The sequence below is a fragment of the Humulus lupulus genome, chromosome 8 (genome assembly GCF_963169125.1).
Source record: "Humulus lupulus chromosome 8, drHumLupu1.1, whole genome shotgun sequence".
NCBI classification, from domain to species: domain Eukaryota; kingdom Viridiplantae; phylum Streptophyta; class Magnoliopsida; order Rosales; family Cannabaceae; genus Humulus; species Humulus lupulus.
This window is the reverse complement of record NC_084800.1, coordinates 21,084,346-21,109,291: the sequence shown is the minus strand read 5'-3', so window position 1 is coordinate 21,109,291 and position 24,946 is coordinate 21,084,346. Positions and strand designations below refer to the sequence as shown.

General features: G+C 33.2%; 4 protein-coding genes across 5 annotated transcripts; 3 read left to right on the top strand and 1 right to left on the bottom strand.

The window, feature by feature from the left end:
- Positions 1-798: 798 nt before the first annotated feature.
- Positions 799-5,160, top strand: LOC133796059 (probable sulfate transporter 3.4). The gene is made up of 13 exons (XM_062233539.1): positions 799-1,237; positions 1,776-1,824; positions 1,950-2,157; positions 2,305-2,476; positions 2,911-2,976; positions 3,065-3,178; positions 3,273-3,389; positions 3,481-3,607; positions 3,697-3,983; positions 4,081-4,271; positions 4,364-4,449; positions 4,534-4,610; positions 4,701-5,160. Exons 1-13 carry the CDS (start codon positions 896-898, stop codon positions 4,857-4,859), a joined length of 1,995 nt encoding a protein of 664 aa, XP_062089523.1. The 5' UTR covers positions 799-895; the 3' UTR covers positions 4,860-5,160.
- A 955-nt stretch (positions 5,161-6,115) lies between these two features.
- Positions 6,116-9,086, bottom strand: LOC133796060 (uncharacterized). The gene is made up of 3 exons (XM_062233540.1): positions 8,280-9,086; positions 7,554-7,780; positions 6,116-6,517 (listed from the first exon to the last, which is right to left on the bottom strand). The coding sequence occupies exons 1-3, from the start codon at positions 8,501-8,503 to the stop codon at positions 6,510-6,512; spliced, it is 459 nt and encodes a 152-aa protein (XP_062089524.1). The 5' UTR covers positions 8,504-9,086; the 3' UTR covers positions 6,116-6,509.
- Positions 9,087-9,632: 546 nt separating this feature from the next.
- On the top strand, positions 9,633-12,172 carry LOC133795974 (uncharacterized). Its single transcript, XM_062233458.1, has 3 exons — positions 9,633-10,129; positions 10,684-11,093; positions 11,342-12,172. Exons 1-3 carry the CDS (start codon positions 9,965-9,967, stop codon positions 11,778-11,780), a joined length of 1,014 nt encoding a protein of 337 aa, XP_062089442.1. The 5' UTR covers positions 9,633-9,964; the 3' UTR covers positions 11,781-12,172.
- Positions 12,173-14,464: 2,292 nt separating this feature from the next.
- On the top strand, positions 14,465-17,204 carry LOC133795973 (polyadenylate-binding protein-interacting protein 5-like). 2 transcript variants are annotated; one of them, XM_062233456.1, is made up of 3 exons: positions 14,465-14,675; positions 15,292-15,700; positions 16,618-17,204. In XM_062233456.1, exons 2-3 carry the CDS (start codon positions 15,320-15,322, stop codon positions 16,777-16,779), a joined length of 543 nt encoding a protein of 180 aa, XP_062089440.1. In that variant the 5' UTR covers positions 14,465-14,675; positions 15,292-15,319; the 3' UTR covers positions 16,780-17,204. The 2 variants fall into 2 exon arrangements, with proteins under 2 accessions (XP_062089440.1, XP_062089441.1); XM_062233457.1 differs by having other exon boundaries at positions 14,468-14,675; positions 15,287-15,700.
- The last annotated feature ends 7,742 nt before the right edge of the window (positions 17,205-24,946 follow it).

Sequence of the window (24,946 nt, the reverse complement as noted above, 5' to 3'; positions counted from 1 at the left end):
GAATTTCTCAAAAATTGGTGGGAGGCATGTTATAACTATAATATACGTCAACATGCAAAAAAAATTAAGTTATAATTTTACCGAGTGTCGAAAATAGAAAACGCCCCTGCGGTAGGGGTAAAAGTGATGCCCCTACCTAAGGGTGTGTTTGGAAATAACTATCTATATACTAGGTCGTGTAATTACTACCCTAGTAATTACATATCTGAGTGATTATACTATATTGTAAAAGACAAAGTATGTTTGAATGTCAAGTGATAATTATTTATGATTTCATATTGTTATGTTTGACAAAATAGTTAGTTATTACATAGAAATATAATGTTATGTAAAAAAAATTATTTAAAATTGACTATAATTAGTAACTACATTACAGTGTAATTAAATTTCGTTCTTATAGGAACTATGAGAATTGAAAAGTGTAATTGAGACTCCTCAATTAACTCAAACATTATTAGCCTGATACGTCAAATTAAATAATTATTTTGAATTACCCTTAATTTCAATAATAGAGTAACTCTCACCGTATGAAAAATTCTTATATATATATATATACTTTATTGGAGTCACAATTATAGTGAGTGTTTTATAAATTGACGATTTTAACCCGTTGGTTATATCAAGGAAGAATCCCAGCTTTCTTACATTCATACCGAATGCAAACATAAAATGACTAAAATACCCTTACATGGAAATCAGAACGAAGTGTACATTAACTGCCATTCGACACATGCCCACTATTTGTGTACGCGAGAGGCCTAATGGCTCTCTATAAATTGAAAGCCCACACTGTCATTTTTCATCAACTTTTCCAATCTAAAATTCTTCTGAGCTTTTCTTCTCATATATAAAGATATATATACACACAAATTTATATATATTTTTCCGGTGAGAAATGGGTTTGAACTCAAACAGAGTAGAAGATTTTTCGAGCCATGAAAATACAGTAGTGAGAATCCAAGTACCAGAGGCACTAAATCCAAGTATGGAGATTCACAAGGTTTGTTTGCCTCCTAAACAAACCACCTTTCAAAAGTTCAAGCGAAGGGTCTCTGAGATCTTTTTCCCTGACAACCCTCTTCATGGTTTTCGTAACCAAACAAGTTCCCTCAAGAAACTTCTTCTGGGTCTTCAGTTTTTCTTACCCATTTTCCAGTGGGGTCCTCATTACAATGTTGGGCTTCTCAAGTCTGATATCATTTCTGGCCTCACCATTGCTAGTCTGGCAATTCCTCAGGTATGATTTAAAAAAGTCAAAAAGTTTTTTTTTACTCTTCTAGCCTTTCTCTCTCTCTCATGCAAAAACGTTCAGCAAACTGCTGTTTTCGTTAATGGCGTTTTTCATTTATTGATTGCTTAGTGGACACACGAGTATGAGTTGGGTTCTGTTCTGCATATATTCCATCTCGTTTGAATCATTTGTGTCTATTTTTAATTAAATACATGTTTTCTCTCTCTCTCTTTCCATGTAGTGTATATATATATGTATATATATGTGTGTGGATACATGTACGGGTTATAAATGAGTTTTGTTCTTATTAAGCTATATTTCAATGTAATAAAATACTTTTTTATATGCCAATCTTTGGAAATTATTCTAAATGATGTCACAAGAGGCATCTTTGTAACTTGTTTGTCTTTTGGCTCATGAAGATCATAGCAAGTCTTTTGTTTTGAATAAATAATATAAATATATATATTTACTTTCTGACCTCTGCTTTGAATTGCAAGTGGTCAAATTCTTCTAAATAACACTTTTTCTTTAAATATTTCAGGGAATCAGTTATGCCAAGCTTGCAAATTTGCCTCCTATTGTTGGACTATGTTAGTATCGAAATCATACAAACTCGTATTTTTTACCACACAAAACTATAAACAAAACTTAGCTGAAGTTGATTCATTCAATTAAATATGAATAATTAATAAATTATGACTTAATCTACATGCAGATTCAAGCTTTGTTCCTCCTATGATATATTCTCTTCTGGGAAGTTCAAGACACCTTGCAGTTGGACCAGTTTCAATAGCATCTTTAGTTATGGGATCAATGCTAAGTGAGGCAGTTTCTCCCACCGGAGACCCAATTCTTTATCTTAAACTGGCTTTCACTTCTACTTTCTTTGCTGGTGTTTTTCAGGCTTCTCTGGGTATTTTAAGGTACTCTCATTTATTGATTTCATAATATTAAATTTAAGTTTGACTAAACTGAAAATGATGGTGGCATAGAATTCTGCAAAAATTAACAATGAATTCAAAGACTAGTTTTTATTTATGTGTCTTAAGGTTCATCTGACTTGTTTACAGGTTAGGCTTCATAATCGATTTTCTTTCAAAGGCAACCCTGGTTGGGTTCATGGCTGGTGCTGCAGTGATTGTGTCATTGCAACAGTTAAAAGGGTTGCTTGGCATAGTCCACTTCACTAGCAAGATGCAAATGCCTGCTGTCATGTCTTCTGTTTTCAGCACCACAGATGAGGTAAAATGAAAGCCCAATCCAAAGGCCAATATTTTTTTAATATTAAGAAACTTGAGAATAAGCAATATAATGGAATAATTCAAATTAAGCTGGTGCTTGATAACTTGTCCAAATTAGTATCATTGCTTTAATTTAGTTAGATTTGAATTTTCTCTCCAAACGGTTCTTTATGGTTCTATTAAAAGGTTCTTAATGTATTTTATAAAATGGGTACACTTAGATTGCCCTTTATTCTATATTAACAAGTGCCAATCCCTTTTCTCTTTTTACATTATCTTTGGAGAATCTTTCTTTTTTAATATATATATTTTGAAAAATCAGTAGTTGGAGAAGTTAAAACATGTCATAAAGCAAATTAAAAGAGATGTATTTACTTGTTTACATTTATTATCAAGAAGTAATTTTTTTAATTAACTTTGCTTAATTATTTGCAGTGGTCATGGCAAACTATTGTAATGGGCTTCAGCTTCCTCCTGTTTATGTTGTCCACTAGACATATTGTAAGTATCTCTATATGTGGGAAAAACAGTGCAACAAAATTTTAGTAATTTTTTTTAATTATTTATTGAAACTAAAAATCTATTGCAGAGCATGAAATGGCCAAAACTCTTTTGGGTGTCGGCAGCTGCCCCATTAACATCGGTTATTCTTTCAACACTTATTGTCTTCCTACTGAAATCAAAATCACCTAACATCTCATTTGTAAGAACTTACAATGAAAATTTTAGTTCCTTTTTAATCAAAGTTTATCTAGATGAATTTAAAATAATAATCCTCATCTGTTTTTATGTAACAGATTGGTCATCTGCCTAAGGGTCTTAATCCACCCTCCGCAAACATGTTATACTTTAGTGGTGAATTTCTTGCGCTTGCTATCAAAACCGGCATTGTAACTGGGATCTTGTCTCTCACTGTAAGTCATCCAAAAAAACACCAGTTCTTTCTGCGACTAGATAAAACTAAACAATATGCCTCATAACCAAGTGTATTTTCTTATATTCCAGGAAGGAGTTGCAGTTGGAAGAACATTTGCTTCATTGCAGAATTACCAAGTTGATGGAAACAAAGAAATGATGGCCATTGGACTCATGAACATCTTTGGTTCTTGTTCTTCATGTTATGTCACCACAGGTAAGGACTTTTTCTGTTATGTTCTCAGTCATCAATCAATAGTTGGTATCAGAACAAACACCTTAGAAAAAAGTGTTTCTTTCTTTCAGGATCATTCTCTAGATCGGCAGTAAACTACAACGCTGGAGCTAAAAGTGCCGTTTCTAACATCATAATGGCTTCAGCTGTGCTTGTGACTCTGCTGTTTCTCATGCCCCTCTTCTATTACACCCCAAATGTCATCTTAGCAGCTATCATCATAACAGCCGTGATAGGACTAATCGATTATCAGGCTGCTTTGCGATTGTGGAAAGTTGACAAGCTCGATTTCTTGGCTTGTTTATCTTCATTTCTTGGTGTTCTTTTCATTTCTGTCCCACTCGGTCTTGCCATCGCGGTAAGATGCCACCATCTTTAACATGTCTTCTTTTGATCGTTCTTAATACATGATCCAGACTTAGCGTACTAACCCTTTTTTTTTCTGTGCATAATAGGTTGGAGTCTCAGTTTTCAAGATCCTCCTTCATGTCACTAGACCAAACACTATGGTTTTGGGAAATATTCCCGGAACTCAAATATACCACAGCATCAACAGATACAGAGAAGCTTTAAGGGTTCCATCATTTCTCGTACTAGCAGTTGAATCACCTATATACTTTGCAAATTCAACTTACCTTCAAGAAAGGTTAGTTCTATTCAATCCCCTTATATGTAGTTCAATCCTTTTATCATTTCCATGCCATGGTTTTCTTATTGGAGTGATTTTTGTAAGTGCAGGATTTCAAGATGGATTCGAGAAGAAGAAGAAAAGATAGTAGCTAACAATGAAACCACGTTAAAAACCATAATCTTGGACATGACAGGTATATATGTTAATCCTAACTTTTAATAAAAACAGATTATGTTTTGCTATGTTCTTTCACTTACAATTTAACTCTCATTATCAGCTGTGACTGCCATAGACACCAGTGGTATTGAAATGATATCCGAGCTCAGAAAGATGTTAGATAAAAAATCACTTCAGGTATCCAACTATTCTTAAAACATTTTTTCATTAGAAAAACGACAATGTTTTCTTATGGGGTTGGTGCTAATATTATGGTTTTTGTTGTAGCTTGTCTTGGCGAATCCCGGGGGAACGGTGACTGAGAAGCTACAACAATCAAAAGTTTTGGAGTCGTTTGGATTGAATGGAGTATATCTATCGGTTGGAGAAGCTATAGCTGACATTTCATCACTTTATAAGGCTCAGCAGGGTCAAGCTCACCCATGATTGACTATACTATCTAAAACAAGTGGTTTGAGACCAAAAAAAAAGATGTCCAACACTTGTATTTTTGGATCAACTGAGAAGTTTCTGGAAGAGTTAAATGACCACCCCCCCTTTTTTTTTCCTTTCTTTAATTTTTTCCCTCATAAATAATCAAAATCAAATGTAGCAGCCTCTTATGGCTAGGAACAAATATATCAATATCAAATGCAGAATAAAAGTTCTGTGTTTACTCCTTTACTTTTGTAGTGTCTCATACTTTTAAAAAACAATAGAATAAAGAGACTTCGTTACACCCTCGAAATATTATACTGCAAATCAATTTCATATTTTTGGTGTAGATCTTATTCATATTATCAACAAGTTAATTTAGTTTTTACCAAACACTTGTCAATTGGTGTGTTTAATTAGGCTCTCAAACGTCCAATGCAGAAACTACTTTCACTATTAATAGATGACATACCTACATCTTTACAGCAAAGATTTCACCATGTAACCACCCAAAAGACTCCACACTAGCATTTACACATTTGAACTGAATTTTCTCAAGTAGGAATGGCTGCAAAATTCTTTTTCTCACTTTCTCTTTGACATTCTGCTAGTAATAATATATAAATTCAGGAAGTTTATTGGTACAACACAATGTTTATATGGGCACGTGAGGACATTTTCACTCTAATTTTTTTTTCATGTTTTAACACCAGTTTTTTTTTTCATTACAAGGATATAATAAAAAATCAAGTGCGTGTGCAACGAGTTGTTGGAAGTTTATTTTCAGCAATATATATTATTTGAAATTTTTTTGAAAACTTTCTAAAAATTCCCTACAACTACATTGAATACTATCATAAAATAAATAAATAAAATTGAAGTAAAAATACCTCGTATATCTATATAAGGATTGTGTTGTAAAAAAAACTACCTACCACATACACACGATAAAGTGATCCAACATACAATTTTTAGGAGACATAAAATATTAGCAAATAATGGTGGTAATTTTCAAGTGCTTGTGCATCAATTTTTTTCCCCTTTCACAATTAAATCTATCAACCCACCCTTGAAATTTACTACTTATTACAATTTAATCCTTATAATTTCAACATTAGCAATTAAGTCCTTGAACTTTTAATATTTTAGCAATTATGTCATTAGAAAGAAAAAAAATGAAGATTAAGATTGTTATTTTATTTTTTTGGTAAAATTTTGATATAAATGCGCTCAACAATCCCAAGTTTACTCATAATAATCCTGGAAAATGACAAAAGCAACGAAAGTATTTATATGAATTAATTACACATGGCCCCAATAAATGACAATTAAAGAGAAGAAATTAATAGTCAAAATGGAAAGACATGGAGGAAAATAAGTATAACAAAGCATTGCTTCATTGAAAAAAAAAAATTCACCTATAATTGTACATTACGAGTATCCTAACAAAATGCATACCTAACTAATGTGAAAGCCTTAAAGCAGCTTTTATAATTGTGGTCCTTTGTTATTTCACCAGCGAGACAAATGGAATAGGGACCCTGTCTCTTTCACTTCACAGATTAAATCTACTATAATGAGCCTTTTCAAGAAGCTCTTCGGAAATAATGAAGAAAAGGCAACAAAAAAAACCCACAAGAAATTGGTTCAAGCCTGCCCAAGTCAAACACCTGCATTGAGAAAAGGAGTTACAGATTATAATGGTAAATATTGCTAAATGGGGAAAGAAAGCAATCATATAAACTGTGAACGAGCCCTGACCGGGTAAAAAAGAAAAAGAAAAAAAAGACATTATATATAGAGAGTCAACCGCAATTAATGTCAACGTAGTCATTATATATAGACATTGTATCCAACATTCCAAATCCATTCAAGTAATGTCAAACCTAGTCACTGTCAGTTGATCTTCTAAGAATTCTAAAATGAAATGAAGACATCTAAAAAATTATTTCTTTCTTTCTTTGCATATCAGCAAATAGAAGTCCTTCAAGCTAAGTTGTGAGCCTTTTTTTTTTTAAATTTAAAAGCAGGAAAAAGGATTTACAAAGAAGATGAGTTATGACTTGTACTACCCTTAAGATAAAGTTCATTATATCTAAAAAAACCACAAGACGCTACTAGCTTGCTACCATAGAAAAACATGAGCTAGTTCACTTTAACAAAATGGAAAGCAGCTTGGACTCTTTGAAATGGTGACTCCTATGACGTTCAAGCTGCTACTACACATACAGAAAAATAGATGTCCAAGTATGCCAAAATAAAATGGCAGGAACCGAGAATGAGATTAAGATTACCCATATATATAACTCATGGATTGGAAAGGTAGTAAATAAAGCATAAAATCTTCAAATAATTAACTTTCCAATTACTAACTCCCAGTGTTCCAACATTATCAAGCTACTGAATAAAATCGCTACATGCATGTCAGTGAAACAGACATATTCTCCTGTTTTAATCAGCTGAAGTTTAACTGCAAATCAGCAGCCTTTCAATCAGCCTGAGAATTATTGAACGTGAACACAATATAGATACATAAATTGACTTTTAAGTGTCTAGCAACCTAATAGATAGATTGTCACATCAATGAAAAAGCTTTCCAAACAAAATCTTTACGAAAATACTCAAAATTAATCTAGACAGTCATTACGAAATATAAGCAACATCTACCTAGTTTAGTATAACCAATAAAAAAAGAAAGGTTCATACTTGTACGTAATCGTGTTATTGGAATTTCCCGCAATTCACGTCTAATGCAGAGATATTCTCCTAGTAGAGCCATAAATGCAATTCCAGTACCATTCACTATCCACCATGTTACTGAGGAAGGCCATCCCCCATATAGCATGCAGATAAATAGATGGATAATGAAGAGAGTAACCGAAAAGTCCAAGCATTTCTTTGCCCTCTCAACCACAAAAACAAGATATCCAGCACTGTACAAATAAACAGGACGCCAATGTTAATAAGAGTGAGCAGCCAACGGAGTTTCTAATCTACTTCAGAGTGGACGAAATGACACAACTATGATATCAACTGTTTAAATTGCATATTCATCTACAAAATCTAGAGCTTGGTTAAAAGTTAATCATCACAAAGTTGAAAGTTCCAATGCCAAATAATCATTTCTTCTTAATTTGATCCTCTCCTTTCAACACTTACAGTTTTTAGAGATATGAAGCTCTATCAAATTACAAGGCAGATTCCCTGAGAAATCGAACATCAGACCTTATTGGAGCCAACTATAGCAACCACTCAACACCTATAACCCTCATGACTGCTAAATATTCCTGTTTGTACAATGCCAAGCCCATACATTTCCTATGCCTTGTAACTCCAAACCATAAAACAAGAGTACAAGACTAATAGATATATATGAAGTAATTGATAAACAAAACAAACAATTTGATGGATTAAGTAGAACATAATTCTCACCTGGCAAGTGCACTAAGCAGAAAAGAAGCAATGACACACCACCCAGTTACGGTGGAAGCAGTTAGAGTAGCATAGTCAAAGAAATAGACCAAACTCATCCGGGAAACCCGATTTCCAACAAGAATGGACAAGAATAGCCCAAGAGTGAGATAATATACGCATTGAATGCAAAAAATTTGTGCAACAATCAGCCAAGGGTCCCATACCACGGCACCATAGAACATGTCTGCAATAACCTAATTCAAATTCCCTAAAATCAACAATATCCCACCAAACCAATCAAAAAACCTAATTTTCAAACCCTTATGGGGATTGAAGCCACGATCTTTTCAAAAGTCAAACCCGTAAGCATCTCCCGAAAATCTAATGCTTCAATACCCAAAGAAGAAACTCCAGACGGAGTTCGAAACAAGTTGGAATTCTCCACCACTGCTCATATCCCTGAGACCCAAAATCAAAACACGATCGTTAAGGATTTGGATCTAAGTTGAAAAAAGACTAACCCAGATGAGAATTGAGATTATTGTTTGAAATGCGAAGTTGAATGCAAATTGCGTAAATATCCGTGCTCTGAGTTCGTTTGAACTTTGATATGGATTGAAGAATAGGAAGTAACCCAGATCGCTTTGAGATTGTAAAAGGGAAAGGGAAGAAAACAAGCGCAGTATCGTATTGTTTAGAGGTAGGGAAAGCCTTTCGAGGGTGGTGAATGAGCTTCACCTGACGCTACTGTAAAAAGACGATGCTTGTTTGAGAAAATTGTAGAAGAGACTCAAACTCAATTCAACCGTGACGACGGTAACACCACCCAATAATGCTTTTACTATCTATTTGTTTTTTTACAAAAATCTATTTATTTTATCTACACCAAAAAATATTAAGAATATTAAAATTATGTATGTTTTTACAAAATATTAATTTTTTTAAGGTTATATTTTGATTGGTTGTTAAAATTAAATTATGAGTTTTTTTTAGGGAAGTTCTATGATAGAGTATTACATTTTAGAGCACATCTCATTATATGGTGGGTATGAATAACTTTTAATGTCGAATACAAAAAGTTCAAACAGTTATAAAGTGTGATTTTAGAGCACTTATGATAGAGGATTACATTTTAGAGCACCTAATAAAAGTGTGATTTTTTATTTCAAAAAAAAAAAATTAAAAAAAAATAAAAGTGTGATTTTTTCAAAATAATAATAATGAAAAATAAGGAGTTAAATTGTTTTGACTTTTTTTTTTACAAAATAAATTGTTTTGGCTAATAAGCATTAAAAAATCATTAGTATTAATTGGTGGTAAAAATTAATATTAATGAATGAAACATACAACGCGGTTTTGTAAAAATTAGAAGATTGAAGGGAAAAAAATTCTAAGAATAGTGAAAAGGAAAAATCTCTCAACAACCATAGACACCGTAGATTCAGATTTTGTCTTCGTGCTTCACAACAAAACGAGGAAAGACTGAACACGAACACCCATCGTTTTATATCTTTCCCATTCATTCATTTTTCGTCGTTTTGACAAAATTTCATGCAGCCTTCTTCTTCACCAAGTCGTCTCTCTCTGAGGGTGTTGTGGAGAATGATGATCTGGGTGTTCATGAAAAGGGTCTAATTTGATAGTTTTGGATCTGATCCTGATCTTTGGATCAATTTTCACGGAAAGAAAAGATTAAATAAAATATGGGTGTTGATTACTATAACATATTGAAGGTGAATAGGAACGCCACCGATGATGATTTGAAGAAAGCATACAGGAGATTGGCCATGAAATGGCACCCTGACAAGAACCGTAATAACAAAAAAGAAGCCGAAGCTACATTTAAGCAGATCTCTGAGGCCTATGAGGCAAGTTCTTTTCTTTCATTCTTTTGATGTTTAAGCTTGTTGGGGTCATATTGATTCATGGGCTTTTTTTTATTATTATTATTATTCTTGGAATGAATTGTTTGCTATTGGGATATGAGATCATTTTTCATGATTCCTTATGTTTAAACTTCATGGTTTTTTTTTTTCTTTTTTCTTTCTAATGTTGTTGTATTCTTGCAAATAATAATTGGGATATAAGGCAAGTTGGGCTACTGTTCTTCTTTCCGTACTCTTCTTTAATGTTTAAGTTTGATAGGAGGGTAATTTTTATGGCTTTAGTTCTGTAAGATATGTTTTGCTAATGGGGTTGGGATTTTTCTGTTAATTGGATTTTCATGGTGGTATTTCTCCTTAGATAGAATTGGGGTGATGTAAACAGGTTTATGATTAGGTTGAGTTTCATCTTTTCTCATGTTTCCACCTTGTGACTTCTATATGTATGAGATTACATTATATACTATATGTGTGCAATAAAATTCAATTTCGTTTAGCCTTGTGTTTAGGAATGAAAAGTGTAATTCTGATGAATTCAGGTATTGAGTGACCCTCAGAAGAGGCAGATTTATGATCAATATGGTGAAGAAGGGTTAAAAGACATGCCACCCCCAGGAACTTGTGGATCTCCATTTGGAAATGGGGGATGCTCAAATGGGTTTAATCCGAGGAACGCAGAGGACATCTTTGCTGAGTTCTTTGGAAGTAGTCCTTTTAGTTTTGGTTCATCCGGACCAGGGAGATCTATGAGGTTTCAGTCAGATGGGGGAGGAGGAGGAAACTTTGGTGGATTCGGTGGTGGTGAAAATATTTTCCGATCATACAGTGAGGGTTTCACTCCAAAGAAACCACCACCTGTGGAGAGCAAATTGCCTTGCAGCCTTGAAGAACTATACTCTGGCTCAACAAGGAAAATGAAGATCTCAAGAACTGTGGCTGGTGCCAATGGGTATGTATTTATCTAAATGACTCCTTTGGTAAAATCTTTTTAACAATATTTTTGAATGACTTGCGTAAATCCCATCTAGCTAAGAGCCATATCGAAAACATTAGTCATGTTCAAGGTTTAGACTCTATTGACTCTATTGGCTAAGCTCATCATGTTTTTTAGCTTCTTGGCTATAGATGAAGAAGATAGTGTTAGCTTATTAGATTAGATGTTTGGACATTGAATTTTAACTGCATTGGATTTTTCAGGCGGCAAGTGCCAGAGTCAGAAATATTGACCATAGATGTGAAGCCCGGATGGAAGAAGGGAACCAAGATTACTTTCCCAGATAAAGGGAATGAACAGCCAAACCAACTTCCAGCGGACCTTGTGTTTGTAATTGATGAGAAGCCCCATGAGTTATACAGCAGAGATGGCAATGACCTTATTGTGAACCAAAAAGTGTCCTTAGCTGAGGCATTGGGTGGAACTACTCTAAATCTCACCACACTTGATCATCGCAGCCTATCAATCCCAGTGACAGACATTGTGAGCCCTGGCTATGAGCTTGTTGTCTCTAAGGAAGGTATGCCAATTGCGAAAGAGCCTGGTAACAGAGGCGATTTGAGGATCAAATTTGAGATTAAGTTTCCGACAAAGCTGACACCTGATCAACGAGCAGGACTAAAGCGCGCTTTGGGGGGTTGAGTTGGAGGTGATGGATTGTTTCTTCAATGTATATTATTAGCCAACAGCTTTGAGCATAGATAGAGTTTGAAGCTGCTGCATTTGTTTAAAGTTTAAACCCTAGTCTTGGAGATTTTGCCTTTAAGATTTGGCCCCAAATGACTCTTCATAAATTTTTCTGTGTGTATTCACTCTGTTCATTCTTTGTAATTGGCCCATCACTTTTCTGGTACTTGTAATTAGTGGGGTTTTTTTTGGCCAGGTTTCATGTTCTTCATGGGGTCTTGCAGAATGGTGAACTCTCTTCCTGTGATGCAGAATGTTCTGTATCAAATCTTTTATTATCGTTTTAGATAAGATCGTAGAACTACCATACTATTTTCAGGTCAATAACATAAAATGGATTCTGGTTTTGTTCAAGTCATTACTTTAGCCGAAATTGCACCAAGTAAAACACTTAATCTTATGTATTATATATGCAATCTACATGAGAAATATTATAATAAATAGTCTAATCATAACATGGACACATTTTTTGGTGGGCTTCTAACATGGGTTTAAATTAATTGTCCTTGAATTTTTTATGTATTATTTTGCCCTTTAAAATTTGTTATATATTAGCATTATAATTTTTAATTTTTAAAAATTATATTATAATTATTAAAAATATTACTAATTATTCCTTAAAAGAACATTATTAGTTAAAAAAATCATTAAATATAATATATTTGTTGTAGAAATGAAATATGTATTAGTCCCCTTTTAATAACTACACGGAATAGATACATTACTTTTTTATATATATATATATATAAAAAAATTAATTATATTTTGAAGCATGTAAGAAGGATTATGGCTATTGGGATTAACGAATCTCGTGGTTTGAATTTATTGTGGCGAAATTACTTAAAGGTATTTGGTTTGTTACAATTAATTACTCAATATTTGTTTTTTTACAACACAATTACATAAAGTTGCTAAAATATGTACTTATCCTTAACACAACTTAAAGTTTTTAATTTGTTACAATTAACTACCCAATTTTTTTTTTCGACAAAACTACTTAAAACACATTTTTTGTGGCTACCCTCCCTTAATATTATCAACTTTTGTTGACGTGACACTATAAATGTACAAGTGTCTCATGTTTATTTTTATTGGTTAATGTCATAATTATTTTTAAAAATTAATAGAAAATCACTTTAAAACAAAAAAAATATTTAGAAAATAATAACTTGATAAAAAGTAAACTTAAAATTTAAAAAGAAATATTTTAATTAATATTAAATATTAAAACAAAACTAAACTAAACCCAAGCCCTTTATTTTATTCTAGTTTATTTCTTTTTAATTAGTTAAGTTTTAGGTTTGGTTTTTATTACATTATTATTTTTTTAGAAAAATATTTTTGTATTTTAAATTAATTTTTATAAATAATTATGACATAAACCAATAAACATGTGATACCTATACATTTATAGTGCTATGTCAGGAAAAATTAACGTATTAAGAGTGGGTAGCTATAAAAATTGTGTTTTAATGACCTTGGATAGTTATGCCATAAAAAAAAAAGTTGGGTTGCTATTTATAACAAACCAAAAAAATTTAGGTAGTTTCGTGGTAAATTTTTCTTTCATGTTAGCAAAAGTTAACAATGTTAAGGATGGGTAGCTATGAAAGTTGTGTTTTAGTTGATGTAAAAATAAAATTAGATAGTTAATTGTAACAAACCAAAATCCTTGAGTAATTTTGCTACGAATTTCTCTAAATTTATTAAAAAAATTATGAAATAAATTTATTATTCTTAAAAGTCCAAATTACTACGAAGAGCACTCCCAATGTATATTCTACTTTATCTTTTAAAATACATTCTTAAAACACACATTTTTTATTTTACTTCTAAGTTTTATATTATACCATATATCAGTTTTTCTATATATTTCTCTACATTATTTAAATATTATATCTTTAAACATATTTTATTAATTAAAGTAAAACAAAATAATTGAAAAAGAAAAAAGAAATAATAAATATATATACTAAATGGAAGAGAGAAAGCTTATAAAGAAAAATAATAATATTAAAATATTATATAAAAGATATGTAAATATAGATATGAATTAATTAGAGTTTGTGCATAGCTATTATAAATATATGTATAAATGAGCTAGAAGATGTTTTGTGAGTTTTAGCTAAATATTATAGAGAAAATGTATTACAAAATACACCACCAAAACATATTTTTTTTATAATTTAACTCAAACTTTTACATTATACCATACATCAGCTTCTCTATTTTTTATCTACATCATTTAAATATTATATTTTTAAAAAATATTTTATTCATTTTAAGAAATAAAATAATTAAATATAATAGTATCATACTCATATATATACAAAAATTTATAAAAAAATAAAAAAAATATTTATAGTTTGATGAATAGTGTTTCACTACATATAGAAAAATATTATTTATTTAAAAGAAAATATATAATTTTATATTACTCATTAAAAAACTATTTAGCAATTTTTATTAAATATTTTAGCTCATTGGTTAGGATTGTAGTAAGATATCATAAATCCAAAGTACAAAATATAATAATAGCAATTGTTATTATTTACTATGTTGTACATAAAAAAAATAGTATACTGGTGGGTGACGCGGGTAATATAACCCACTAACCAAACAGCGCCTTATGCAGTATCGCAAACCCAGTGAAACGACCGTGTTGTCATGCAAGCAACACACTTTATTATTTTTTTAGCTTTAAAAACAATCAATCAATCAAGAACAACTCCCCAAACAAAAAAATCCCCAATTTAAACCTATCGCTTTTTGCGCGATTCCATTGAAATTTCTCAAACCACTTTGGATATCAACTTCTCTTTCGGGATCTTGGATCGCTTTTCTCCCCTGGTGAGTTTCCCGGTTTCATTTCACAATTTTTAAGTTGATCATCGAACTGGGTTTGATTTGATTGTTTATATTATTATATAATTGAATTTTGATCGTAAGTTTTGTTTTGAATTGAACTTGTTATGTACAAGAATTCGTGATCTTATTAATTATTGGAAGTGTGGCACTATATTTGTGAGTTTTTATAGCGATTTTCGATTTTAGGGTTCTTTCTTCTGCAAGATTTTTTGCTTGAGCGATTGGTTTAGAATTTGATTTTGATTTATATGTTAGTGATCTCAGATTATTGATCTGCTTTTATGGTTATGAATTGGGTCTTCGGTGAAATGGTGATTTCAGATTCCTATGGCTGGGTAGATCTTCGTCTTCATCGAAGATCAAGATCATAATGAATAGTTAGATGTTTGTTTCACATATTCTAATTACTTATTATCGGATCAGTTTATGCTCAAAATAAGATTATTTATTTATTTTGATCATTTGGTTTATCCTATATATAATATATATTTCTTCTGTGGAGTGTTACCTTCTTTATGATTCGGAATTGTTGTTTGTTAATGACTATGTTATCACGTGTTGCATCTGCTAATAGCTGGTTTTGCTGTCTGAAGAACAGGTGGCTGATTGTTTGATCAATTGAAGGTATGAAGCCTGGAGTCTCTACTTTGAATCCATATGCAGCGGCTTACATTCCACTCTCGAAGAGAGAGTTGGAACCTGCTCTAATGTCCCCGAACCAGCACTACCACAATGCTTCTTTTGAAGGAAGTTTTCATGTTCCTGCAGAACAATTTAGTCAAGATGTTTTCTCTGTGAGGAACCAGCCTCTCCACAGTTCTTTTGGTGGATCATCGCAGAATGTGAATGTAGGATTAGAAAAACAGATTTTGGATGAAGAGTTCGATATTGATTTGGATTTTCTTCAGATGACATTTCCTGGTTTGTCTGAGCAGTCACTTGCTGGTGTTTATTTGGCAAACAAGGGTGACTTAGAAGCCACTGTTGACATGCTGAACCAACTTGAGGTAAATACTCTTCTTTACTTTTCTAGTTGTTTAATACTTAAGATAATTAACTAGAAAGTGTTTGTTTTCCCATCTTTAAACTACTCATAATTGAATAGCTGTTAAATCATGGTTATTTTTTTTTAATAGGAGCTATGCTCAATTATTGATTTATTTTCGATTATCATATGTACAGACAATGATTTGGCCTGGCTGAGCTGTTAATTGTCTATATGCTTGAGCCTTATCTTTGACTTTGTCATTACAATTTCTAATTAATCTTTCCGTTTGACCTTTGATTGTGAGCAATTCATTTTCTTAGTTCTATATGATCCTAACCTATTGCTGCAGAAAGTTTGAAATAAGTTGTTTTTGTCTTGTTAGAAGGCGTAGAACACAATTTCCCCTATTTTAAGGCTTATAACTTGTTTTTACCAATTAAAAGGCTTAGAACATATTTTTACCATTTTATTAGAAGGTTTTTTTATAAGGGTGATAATTGTGTAGGTTAATACAGTGAGTGAATTTGAAGTTCTGGGTTGTGTTATGCTCTAAACTTCTGAAGGAATTTGCTATTAGCTTGCCACTGTTATAAATGGTTTATAAATTTTGATAGACAACTTTATCCTAATGGGACGTTGAGCATCTAATGTCCTAGCACATGCAAATTATGCTCGAGGCACATTGCTTGTCTGGATTTTTTTCCTTCTCTCTCTGTCTTCTTTTATTTATTTATTATTATTTTAAAGTCAGTTTCTTTGTTACCCCGGGTAGTAACATCAAAATTTGGATAGGTTTTAAGAAAGTGCTCAGTAAATATTATGGTTTATGATTATCCTGAAATCACGACTTTGTAACACTATGATCAGTTCCAAATTAATTCATATATTATATTTTAGCCATTTCTTGAGAGGCAAAATGTTTTTCTGTTTTTTTAGTTCCATACGGTCGAGTCTTCTGAGAGTCTTCCGGATACCTTGGATATTGGTGATGTTTCTGAACCTGGGTCATCAGCTCACTTTGCATCGTTGAAACTGAAGAACATATCAGGTTCAGCTGAAGGTTCATCTGAGTCTGCAGACTCCCAGGTTGTCTCCTGATTTAACAGTCAAAAGCAGTGGCAATGGTTTTAACTTGGCATGTTGGCTTTGTAGGTAAGAAGTATATTAAATAGGGAATATTCCCATGGGAACACAAGAGGTACATAATACAGCTATGGTTGTATAGTTCTCAGATGCTTGGTTTCTTTCTTCTCTGCTTTCTGGCACCTTACTTTTGTTTGACAGGCCAAAAAGCCTGTTGTGCCGGTAGCTTAGCTTGCAGCTTGCACCTCTCTAAAATGAAAGTGATCTTTGCTTTGTTCATTTTATGCTATTTTTCTCTATTGTTTTGTTGCAAAGGGCATCAGATTATAAAAATCTTACTAAGACTACTACGGTATGTGATGGGGTTGAGTTAAAATGTACTGCAGTTACGGTATACAGTTTGTTGGTCGATCAATGAATGTTCTTCATGTGTTCTTATATTTCAGTAATTGAAGGCCTTCGACATTTAATAACATGAAGAACCCCATTGCACGATTTATCATTTTTTTTTAATACTAAAAGTACAAGCTTAAAGTTGTTAGTTTAGTAAGAATTTTATTATACTTCGGATTAAAGGAAGGAAAGAGAAAACTGGAGTTTGATTATTTGTGCATCTTTCAGTACAATGGTATAATTGAAATGTTTTATAAAATTCGCTAAAAAGAAAATGAAAGGAGAAAAAATATCGTAAATTATGCATGGTAAAGGCGTTTATCATCCAAGAGGCAATGGAGACTTATAACTACATAAAATGATGAGTGCACGGTACTGAATTAGATATGTAAAACGACAAGTGCATGTGAAAAATGGTATTAAAGGACAACACACGACGAAAAAAGACCATTAACATGTATCTATAAAATAGAAAATTAAAATTTAAAAATATTTTTAAATATTGTAATAATATAAAAAATTAACTAAATAGGTAAAATTATATCACAATGTATTAAAATGAGTCTCACCAATGAATGTTTTATCCTTTAAATAAGTTTACTTTTATTTATAATTTATAACTCACTATTCATCCACGTAAATATATAATATTAATTTTTTATATTCTTTTTCTTAGGCTCTTTTTTTTTTTTCTCTTTTTATATATCTATATATATTTATATAGTTATATAACTAATAAATGATTTTTATTTATATTTTATAATATTATTATATTTCATTTTTTTAATAAATTTTTATTGCTATTTTTTATGTTTTATTTTATTTTAGCACATGATTACATATACATTATATTTATATCTTTTTTATATAAAAAATATGTAGATAATAAATTTTTTTTGTTTTAACCGTTTGTAATTATAATGAAATATTTTAAATATTTAATGGAATATACTTTTACACTAACTAAAAATAAATATTTATTAATTATATTAATATAAATTCAAATATTATAAAATATCATTATTATAATTACATAGATATTAATTATATTAATATAAATTTAAATTTAAATGTTATAAAATATCATTTTTATAATAATATATAATACAAAACTATATATTTAACTTATATTAATATAAATTTAAATATTATAAAATATCTTTATAATAATATATAATATATAATATGAATTTTTATTAAGAAATTATCATTTATGATTGAAAAAATTATCATATTATATATAGATATATTTACAAAAATTATAAACAATGTTTTGGTTTAATTTTTTATTTAATATGTTTATATCATTCTTTTATATATGATATTTTTTATTTATTTGAAATTTATATGACAATGATACAAATTTAATAAAATAATTAATGCATTCTATAAATAAAATCAAGCAAATGTGCATTACACAGTACTTGTATCTAGTATTATAATATAACAATGTGATATTCAACTTATAGCAGGAACACTTTGAACACTTAATACATCAATAGTGTTATAACTTATAGCATAAAGTAAAACATACAAGATAAGGGATAAGATTTCCTGACTAAAGCCAAAGGCTAAAAGACATTATATTTATTTAAAAATTGTTTCATGGTTGACCTCGTAGTCAGAATCATATGTTGGATCCTCGTGAAGTGGGTTCTATCCTGTCGGTTCTTCTTCATCTTGATCACTGCCAGCTGGAGGACAAGTGTCGCAGTTTGTATATTTCATATCCCATTATTTTCCTATGTACTGGAAGAAATAAGGATCTTGCATATCTGGAGTGTCGGCATGTGGGTCTTGAGAATCTTCAAAGTAATTATTTTTTCGCAAAATTACCCCTTTAGTGTCAGTCAATTTGTATAGTGACTGATTTTTTCTCTCTAAAGTTTCTTTTAGTGTGGCGGTCTGATTTGTTTCATTTTTTGCAATGTAGAAGGCTTCAAGAGCCCTTGTTATCTTGCAAGTATAGTCAGAAGGGAACGTTTCCCAAGGAGCGTCTTCTTTTGGCTTGGGCCATAACTCATGAGGTATATTATGATTTTTCTCAAACTCACTTTTTTGGATGTCCATGTATTATTGGCCCCCAAGACCGCATAGTGGCTCTTCTTTTGACATGCAGACTTCGAATGTTGGATTGATAACTATATTTTGTTTTGTATCAAGTTTGGCATTAAGACAAAGAAATAGAACAGTATAACAGTTAGGGGTGGCAATTCGTGTTATCGTGTCATAATCGTGTCGACACGATTATGACACGACACGATTAGAGTAAACCCGTACACGACACGTTTATTATTCGTGTCAGAAATCCAAACCCGTACACGACACGATTATCTTAGCGGGTCACACGTGTCGACACGATAACACGTTTAATAAATTTGTCATTTGACACAAATCTAAAACTGACACAATTAATACACAATTAAACATGTAATGACACGACACGAAATTGGCACGACACGAAATTGACACGATTAACATAATATAAATAAATTAAAATGTTATATAATCTTAAACGTGTCTTAAGCGTGTCATTTTCAGGTTAAGCGGGTTGACCCGAAAATGACACGTTTAATAAACGTGTGTTACCCAAACTCATTTATTTCGTGTCGTTTTCGAGTCGTGTCACCGTGTCGTATCGAAAATTGCCAGCCCTAATAACAGTTCATTAGGCTGGCAACATTTGGGTCTGGTGGGTAGATGAAAGTAGGCCTGTCATTATGGACCTTTTTCGATTTAGCCGATAAGACCTTTTTCCATGTTCCCAATGGAGCAAACCATGACAGAATGTCCATTTGGACTTGGTAAGCCGATTTGAACCTTTCTTGGTCCAGATGATTTTATGGATGTGTGCAAGACCATAGTTTGTACCTCAACAGCTATTGTAAAAACTGGTCAAACACCAAAAGAAGTGAGCTACTGGTTTTGGTGTGAAGATAGCGCTCGAAGAGGTAGGATTTGAGCAAATGGATGTTGGGAAAACTTATATAGGATCTTTATTTATTTTCATGTAGATCTAATATTAAACAAGTTAATATGAGACAACCTAGAACATGTTTCTAAAATTGAATTCAAAGATAAATAATGATAAGAATACTTACATTATACGCAGCGGGATAATAGAGTCTTTCCTTCAGTTTCTCTAACATTTGTATCCTTTCTGTCGTAGAGTATTACCAAGAAACTGAACCGATCTTCAATTTTCTTCACAGTCTTCCAAAGTATCATTGGAATCACCTAGACTATAGTGGGAAATTCTCAATACATGAGATAGATACAAAGAGAAGAAGAGAAAAAGAAAAATAAGGCTTAGAAAATGACTTATGTTTAAAGAGAATCTAAAACCTATCAGAAACTTGTGTTTCAACTTATGTTTTCAACTCTCACTTAACATTCCTTTTATAGACTCAATTAGGTCATTTATTTTATTAAAAAATCAATAAAACAATAGTCAATTAACAGCCCTAGGTCGAAATTATCATGGGCTTTAGGCCAGTGAAATTTCTCATTTAATTATAAGTCTGTTGGACTTAAAATCAAGGCATGTATTATTTTATATTGATTTAATTAATTAAATAATTATTTAAATCCTTTATCAAATTAATTATTTATAATTTGAACGTTGATTTAAACTTATTTATTAATTCAGATACAAATTTATCTTAATTAATAAATCTGCCATAATTTCTCTTTTCTTCTCTAAATTGTATAACTCTGTGAAACTATCCAAAATAGACCTGGTCAACTTTGATAATTCTAATTGAATTAAATCAATTAATTGAAACTATCTAGATGATTTTATCCAAGGTACAGTGGGGACCATAGGCCTATGGAATCAAGCTCCAATAAGTTATCATAAATCTAACAAATAAATTTAATAACTTATTAATTCCTCGTAACTCCACTAAAGACTTGGAATTGCACTCTTAATTTCATAGAACGATCTATAAGTAATATAGATACATTATTAATTATCCATTGTTACAACCATAATTGCTAGTAGAATTATTGATAGACTATGTAAACCTTGTGATTTTTATGCTGTGGGGTAAACCTTGTTACCCACTGGGGAATTAGTAGTATCCAGGAGATGGGTCAGATCTTTGCCAGTGACAGTGGAGGGCAGTGAGTTGTCAGTGGACTTGATAGAGTTAGTTATGACTGACTTTGACATGATACTGGGTATGGATTGGTTGGTGAAGTATGAGGCAACCATTGATTGTAGAAGGAAGATGGTCACCTTTGAGCCTGAAGGTGAGGATCATTTTGTATTTGTTGGTACTGTGCATGGACCTCGTATACCTCTGATTTCTATTTTGAAGGGTAGAGATCTTCTGCAAGGAGGTTGCATTGGGTTCTTAGCCAGTGTGGTTGACACCACTCAGGTCATGCCAGTGAGACCAGAAGAGACCATATTAGTCTATGAATTCCTGGATGTATTTCCAGAAGATTTTCCAGGGTTGCCACCACACAGACAAATAGAGTTCGTGATAGAACTGGCACCAGGTATAGAGCTAGTGTCTAGAGCACCTTACAGAATGGCCCTTGCTGAGTTGAAATAATTAAATGTACAGTTGCAAGAACTGTTGGATTCGGGTTTTATCAGACCTAGTTTCTCACCTTGGGGTGCCAGTGTTTGTAAAGAAGAAGGATGGTTATCTGAGGATGTGTATTGATTATAGAGAACTGGATAAGCTAACAATCAAGAATAAGTATCCTTTGCCAAGGATAGATGATCTGTTTGATCAGTTGCAAGGTAATAAGGTATTATCAAAGATCGACCTTCGTTTTGGTTATCATTAGTTGAGGGTCAAGGAGGGAGATATACTGAAGACTGCTTTTCGTACCAGGTATGTGCATTATGAGTTCTTAGTCATGTCTTTTGGATTGACTAATGCCCATGCTGCTTTTATGGATATGATGAGCAGAGTGTTCAAAGATTATCTGGACCAGTTTGTGATCGCCTTCATCGATGATATTCTGGTTTATTCTCAATTTGAGTCAGAGCATGAGCAGCATTTGAGGTTGGTTCTACAGAGACTGAGGGAACACAGACTGTTTGCAAAATTCAAGAAATGTGAGTTCTGGTTATCTCAAGTATCCTTTCTCGAGCACATTGTCAGTAAGAAGGGGATTAGAAGTTTGAGGCAGTCAGAGATTGGCCAAGGCCAAAGAATGCTTCTGAGGTTAGAAGTTTCCTTGGATTGGCAGGTTATTATAGGCGTTTCGTGGAAGGGTTCTTGAAGATTGCTACTGCATTGACTGAGCTGACACGCAAGAATCAGAAATTTGTGTGGTCAGACAAATGTGAGAACATCTTCTAGGAACTGAAGCAGAGATTGATTACAGCTCCAGTTTTGAGTCTTCCAACAGATCAGGAGAAGTATGTGATTTATTGCGATGCTTCTCATCAGGGTTTGGGCTGTGTTCTGATGCAGTCACGGAAGGTAATTGCTTATGCTTCATGTCAGCTGAAGGAGTATGAAAAGAGATATCCCACTCATGATTTAGAGTTGGCGGCTGTGGTTTTTGCTTTAAAGATATGGAGGCATTATCTTTATGGGGAGAAGTGTGAGATTTATACAGACCACAAGAGCCTGAAATACTTATTCACACAGAAAGATTTGAATATGAGACAAAGGCGTTGGCTGGAGTTAGTAAAAGATTATGACTGTGAGATTTTGTATCATCCAGGAAAATCCAACGTGGTAGTTGATGCTTTAAGCCGGAAGGGTCTGGGGTAGATTTATAGTGCAAGGTTGATAACTAGAGAGTTAGCTGATGATATGACTAGAGCTGGTATAGAGTTGCTGGTAGGCCAGTTGGCCAATATTACGCTACAGTTTACGCTGTTGGAGAGAATTAAGGAGGGTCAGTTGGGTGATCCACAACTAATCAAGATCAGAAAGGATGTTTTGGCTGGAGTATCCAGAGATTATACAGTGTCTGAGATGGGCTTATTGAGATACAAGGGGCGGATATGTGTTCTGTTAGACACTGCTATGAGGATAGAGATTCTGGATGAATCTCATACTACACCTTACTCTTTGCATCCAGGCACCATGAAGATGTATCAGGATGTGAGATCATTGTATTGGTGGCCGGGGATGAAGAGAGATGTAGTAGAGTATGTGGCTAAGTGCTTGACATGTCAACAGGTCAAGGCTGAGCATCAGAGGCCGGCAGGGTTATTGCAGTCTCTGGATATCCCAGAGTGGAAGTGGGAGGACATCACGATGGATTTCATGGTGGGCTTACCCAGGACTGTTGGTCAGCATGATTCTATTTGGGTGATAGTGGATCGCTACACCAAGTCATCTCACTTTTTGCCAGCGAGGACTACATATACAGTTGATCAGTATGCAGATCTCTATGTGAGAGAGATCGTGCGCCTCCATGGAGCACCGAGGTCGATTGTGTCAGATCGGGACCCCACTTTTACTTCCAAGTTCTGGGGGAGTTTACAGAAGGCCATGGGAACACAGTTGAAGTTCAGTACTGCTTATCATCCCTAGACAGATGAGCAATATGAGAGGACGATCCAGATATTGGAAGACATGTTGTGGGCATGTGTGCTGGACTTTGGTGGATCTTGGAGTAAGTATCTACCTTTGATAGAATTTTCCTACAACAACAGTTGTCAGTCTACCGTTGGAGTTGCACCTTATGAGATGTTGTATGGTAGGAAGTGCATATCTCCCATTCATTGGGATGAGACAGGTGAAAGGAGATACTTGGGTCCTGAGGCAGTTCAGAGGACCAGTGAGGCCATTGAGAAGATTAGAGTTCAGATGTTCGCTTCTCAGAGTAGACAGAAGAGCTATGTAGATCCCAAGCGCAGGAAGGTGGAGTTCCAAGTGGGAGACTATGTCTTCCTTAGGGTATCGCCATGGGAATGGGTGAGAAGGTTTGGGAAGAAGGGTAAGTTGAGCCCTAGATTTGTAGGTCCATTTGAGATCCTGGAGAGGATTGGTCAGGTGGCTTACAGGTTGGCCTTACCTCCGGCATTGTCCGCAGTGCATAATGTGTTTCATATTTCAGCTCTTCGGAGGTATGTATCTGATGTGACTCATGTTTTGAGCTATGAAGATCTGGAGCTTGAGGCAGATCTCTCATTTGAAGAGCAGCCAGTCCAGATACTTGACAGAAATGACAAGGTCCTCAGGAATAAGACGATACCTTTGGTTAAGGTATTGTGGAGGAACAGCAAGGTCGAGGAAGCGAACTGGGAGTTGGAGTCAGATACGCAGAGTCAGTATCCCGAGCTGTTCAAGTAAATTTCGAGGATGAAATTTCTGTAAGGAGGGGATAGTTGTAATGTCCCAAAATCCCTAATGCGGTTTAATGGATGGATTAGTAGGCTGGGAGGGCCATAATTGTTTTATTATGCCACTAAATGATTATATGCATGTTTATGTGAATTATATTATAATATGATGTTAAATGCATGCATGTGGGTCCACATTTCATTATATGGTAATTTGGTCTGTTGAGGGCATATTTGTGTATTTTGGTGCATATTGTGATTTATGGATGAGATCTCATTATTTTGGGGAAATATTCGAGCTATTCGGCATGAGACGGTCTTAGATTGCAAATTAGCTGTGTTTGTCATAACGGGGTCAATTATTGGGATATTAGATAATGAGAATGTTTATTTGATGATATATTGGGAGTTATTGAGATCAGGAGGAAATTCTGGGAGTTTTGACTATTTTGTCCCTGAGGGTGTTTTCGGGACCCCGAGCATTAGGTTTTATTTGAGGTTACTTAAGCCTGAAGTAGTCTG

Excerpts from the sequence above, each read along its gene's own strand:
- LOC133795974 (XM_062233458.1), top strand. The coding sequence starts at position 9,965 with ATGGGTGTTGATTACTATAACATATTGAAGGTGAATAGGAACGCCACC. Across the intron at positions 10,130-10,683 it reads AGATCTCTGAGGCCTATGAG|GTATTGAGTGACCCTCAGAA; the intron begins GCAAGTTCTTTT and ends TGATGAATTCAG. Across the intron at positions 11,094-11,341 it reads ACTGTGGCTGGTGCCAATGG|GCGGCAAGTGCCAGAGTCAG; the intron begins GTATGTATTTAT and ends TGGATTTTTCAG.
- LOC133796059 (XM_062233539.1), top strand. The coding sequence starts at position 896 with ATGGGTTTGAACTCAAACAGAGTAGAAGATTTTTCGAGCCATGAAAAT. Across the intron at positions 2,477-2,910 it reads TTTTCAGCACCACAGATGAG|TGGTCATGGCAAACTATTGT; the intron begins GTAAAATGAAAG and ends AATTATTTGCAG. Across the intron at positions 3,984-4,080 it reads CACTCGGTCTTGCCATCGCG|GTTGGAGTCTCAGTTTTCAA; the intron begins GTAAGATGCCAC and ends TGTGCATAATAG.
- LOC133796060 (XM_062233540.1), bottom strand. The coding sequence starts at position 8,503 with ATGTTCTATGGTGCCGTGGTATGGGACCCTTGGCTGATTGTTGCACAA. Across the intron at positions 7,781-8,279 it reads CTGCTTAGTGCACTTGCCAG|TGCTGGATATCTTGTTTTTG; the intron begins GTGAGAATTATG and ends TTATTTGTACAG.
- LOC133795973 (XM_062233456.1), top strand. The coding sequence starts at position 15,320 with ATGAAGCCTGGAGTCTCTACTTTGAATCCATATGCAGCGGCTTACATT. Across the intron at positions 15,701-16,617 it reads ACATGCTGAACCAACTTGAG|TTCCATACGGTCGAGTCTTC; the intron begins GTAAATACTCTT and ends CTGTTTTTTTAG.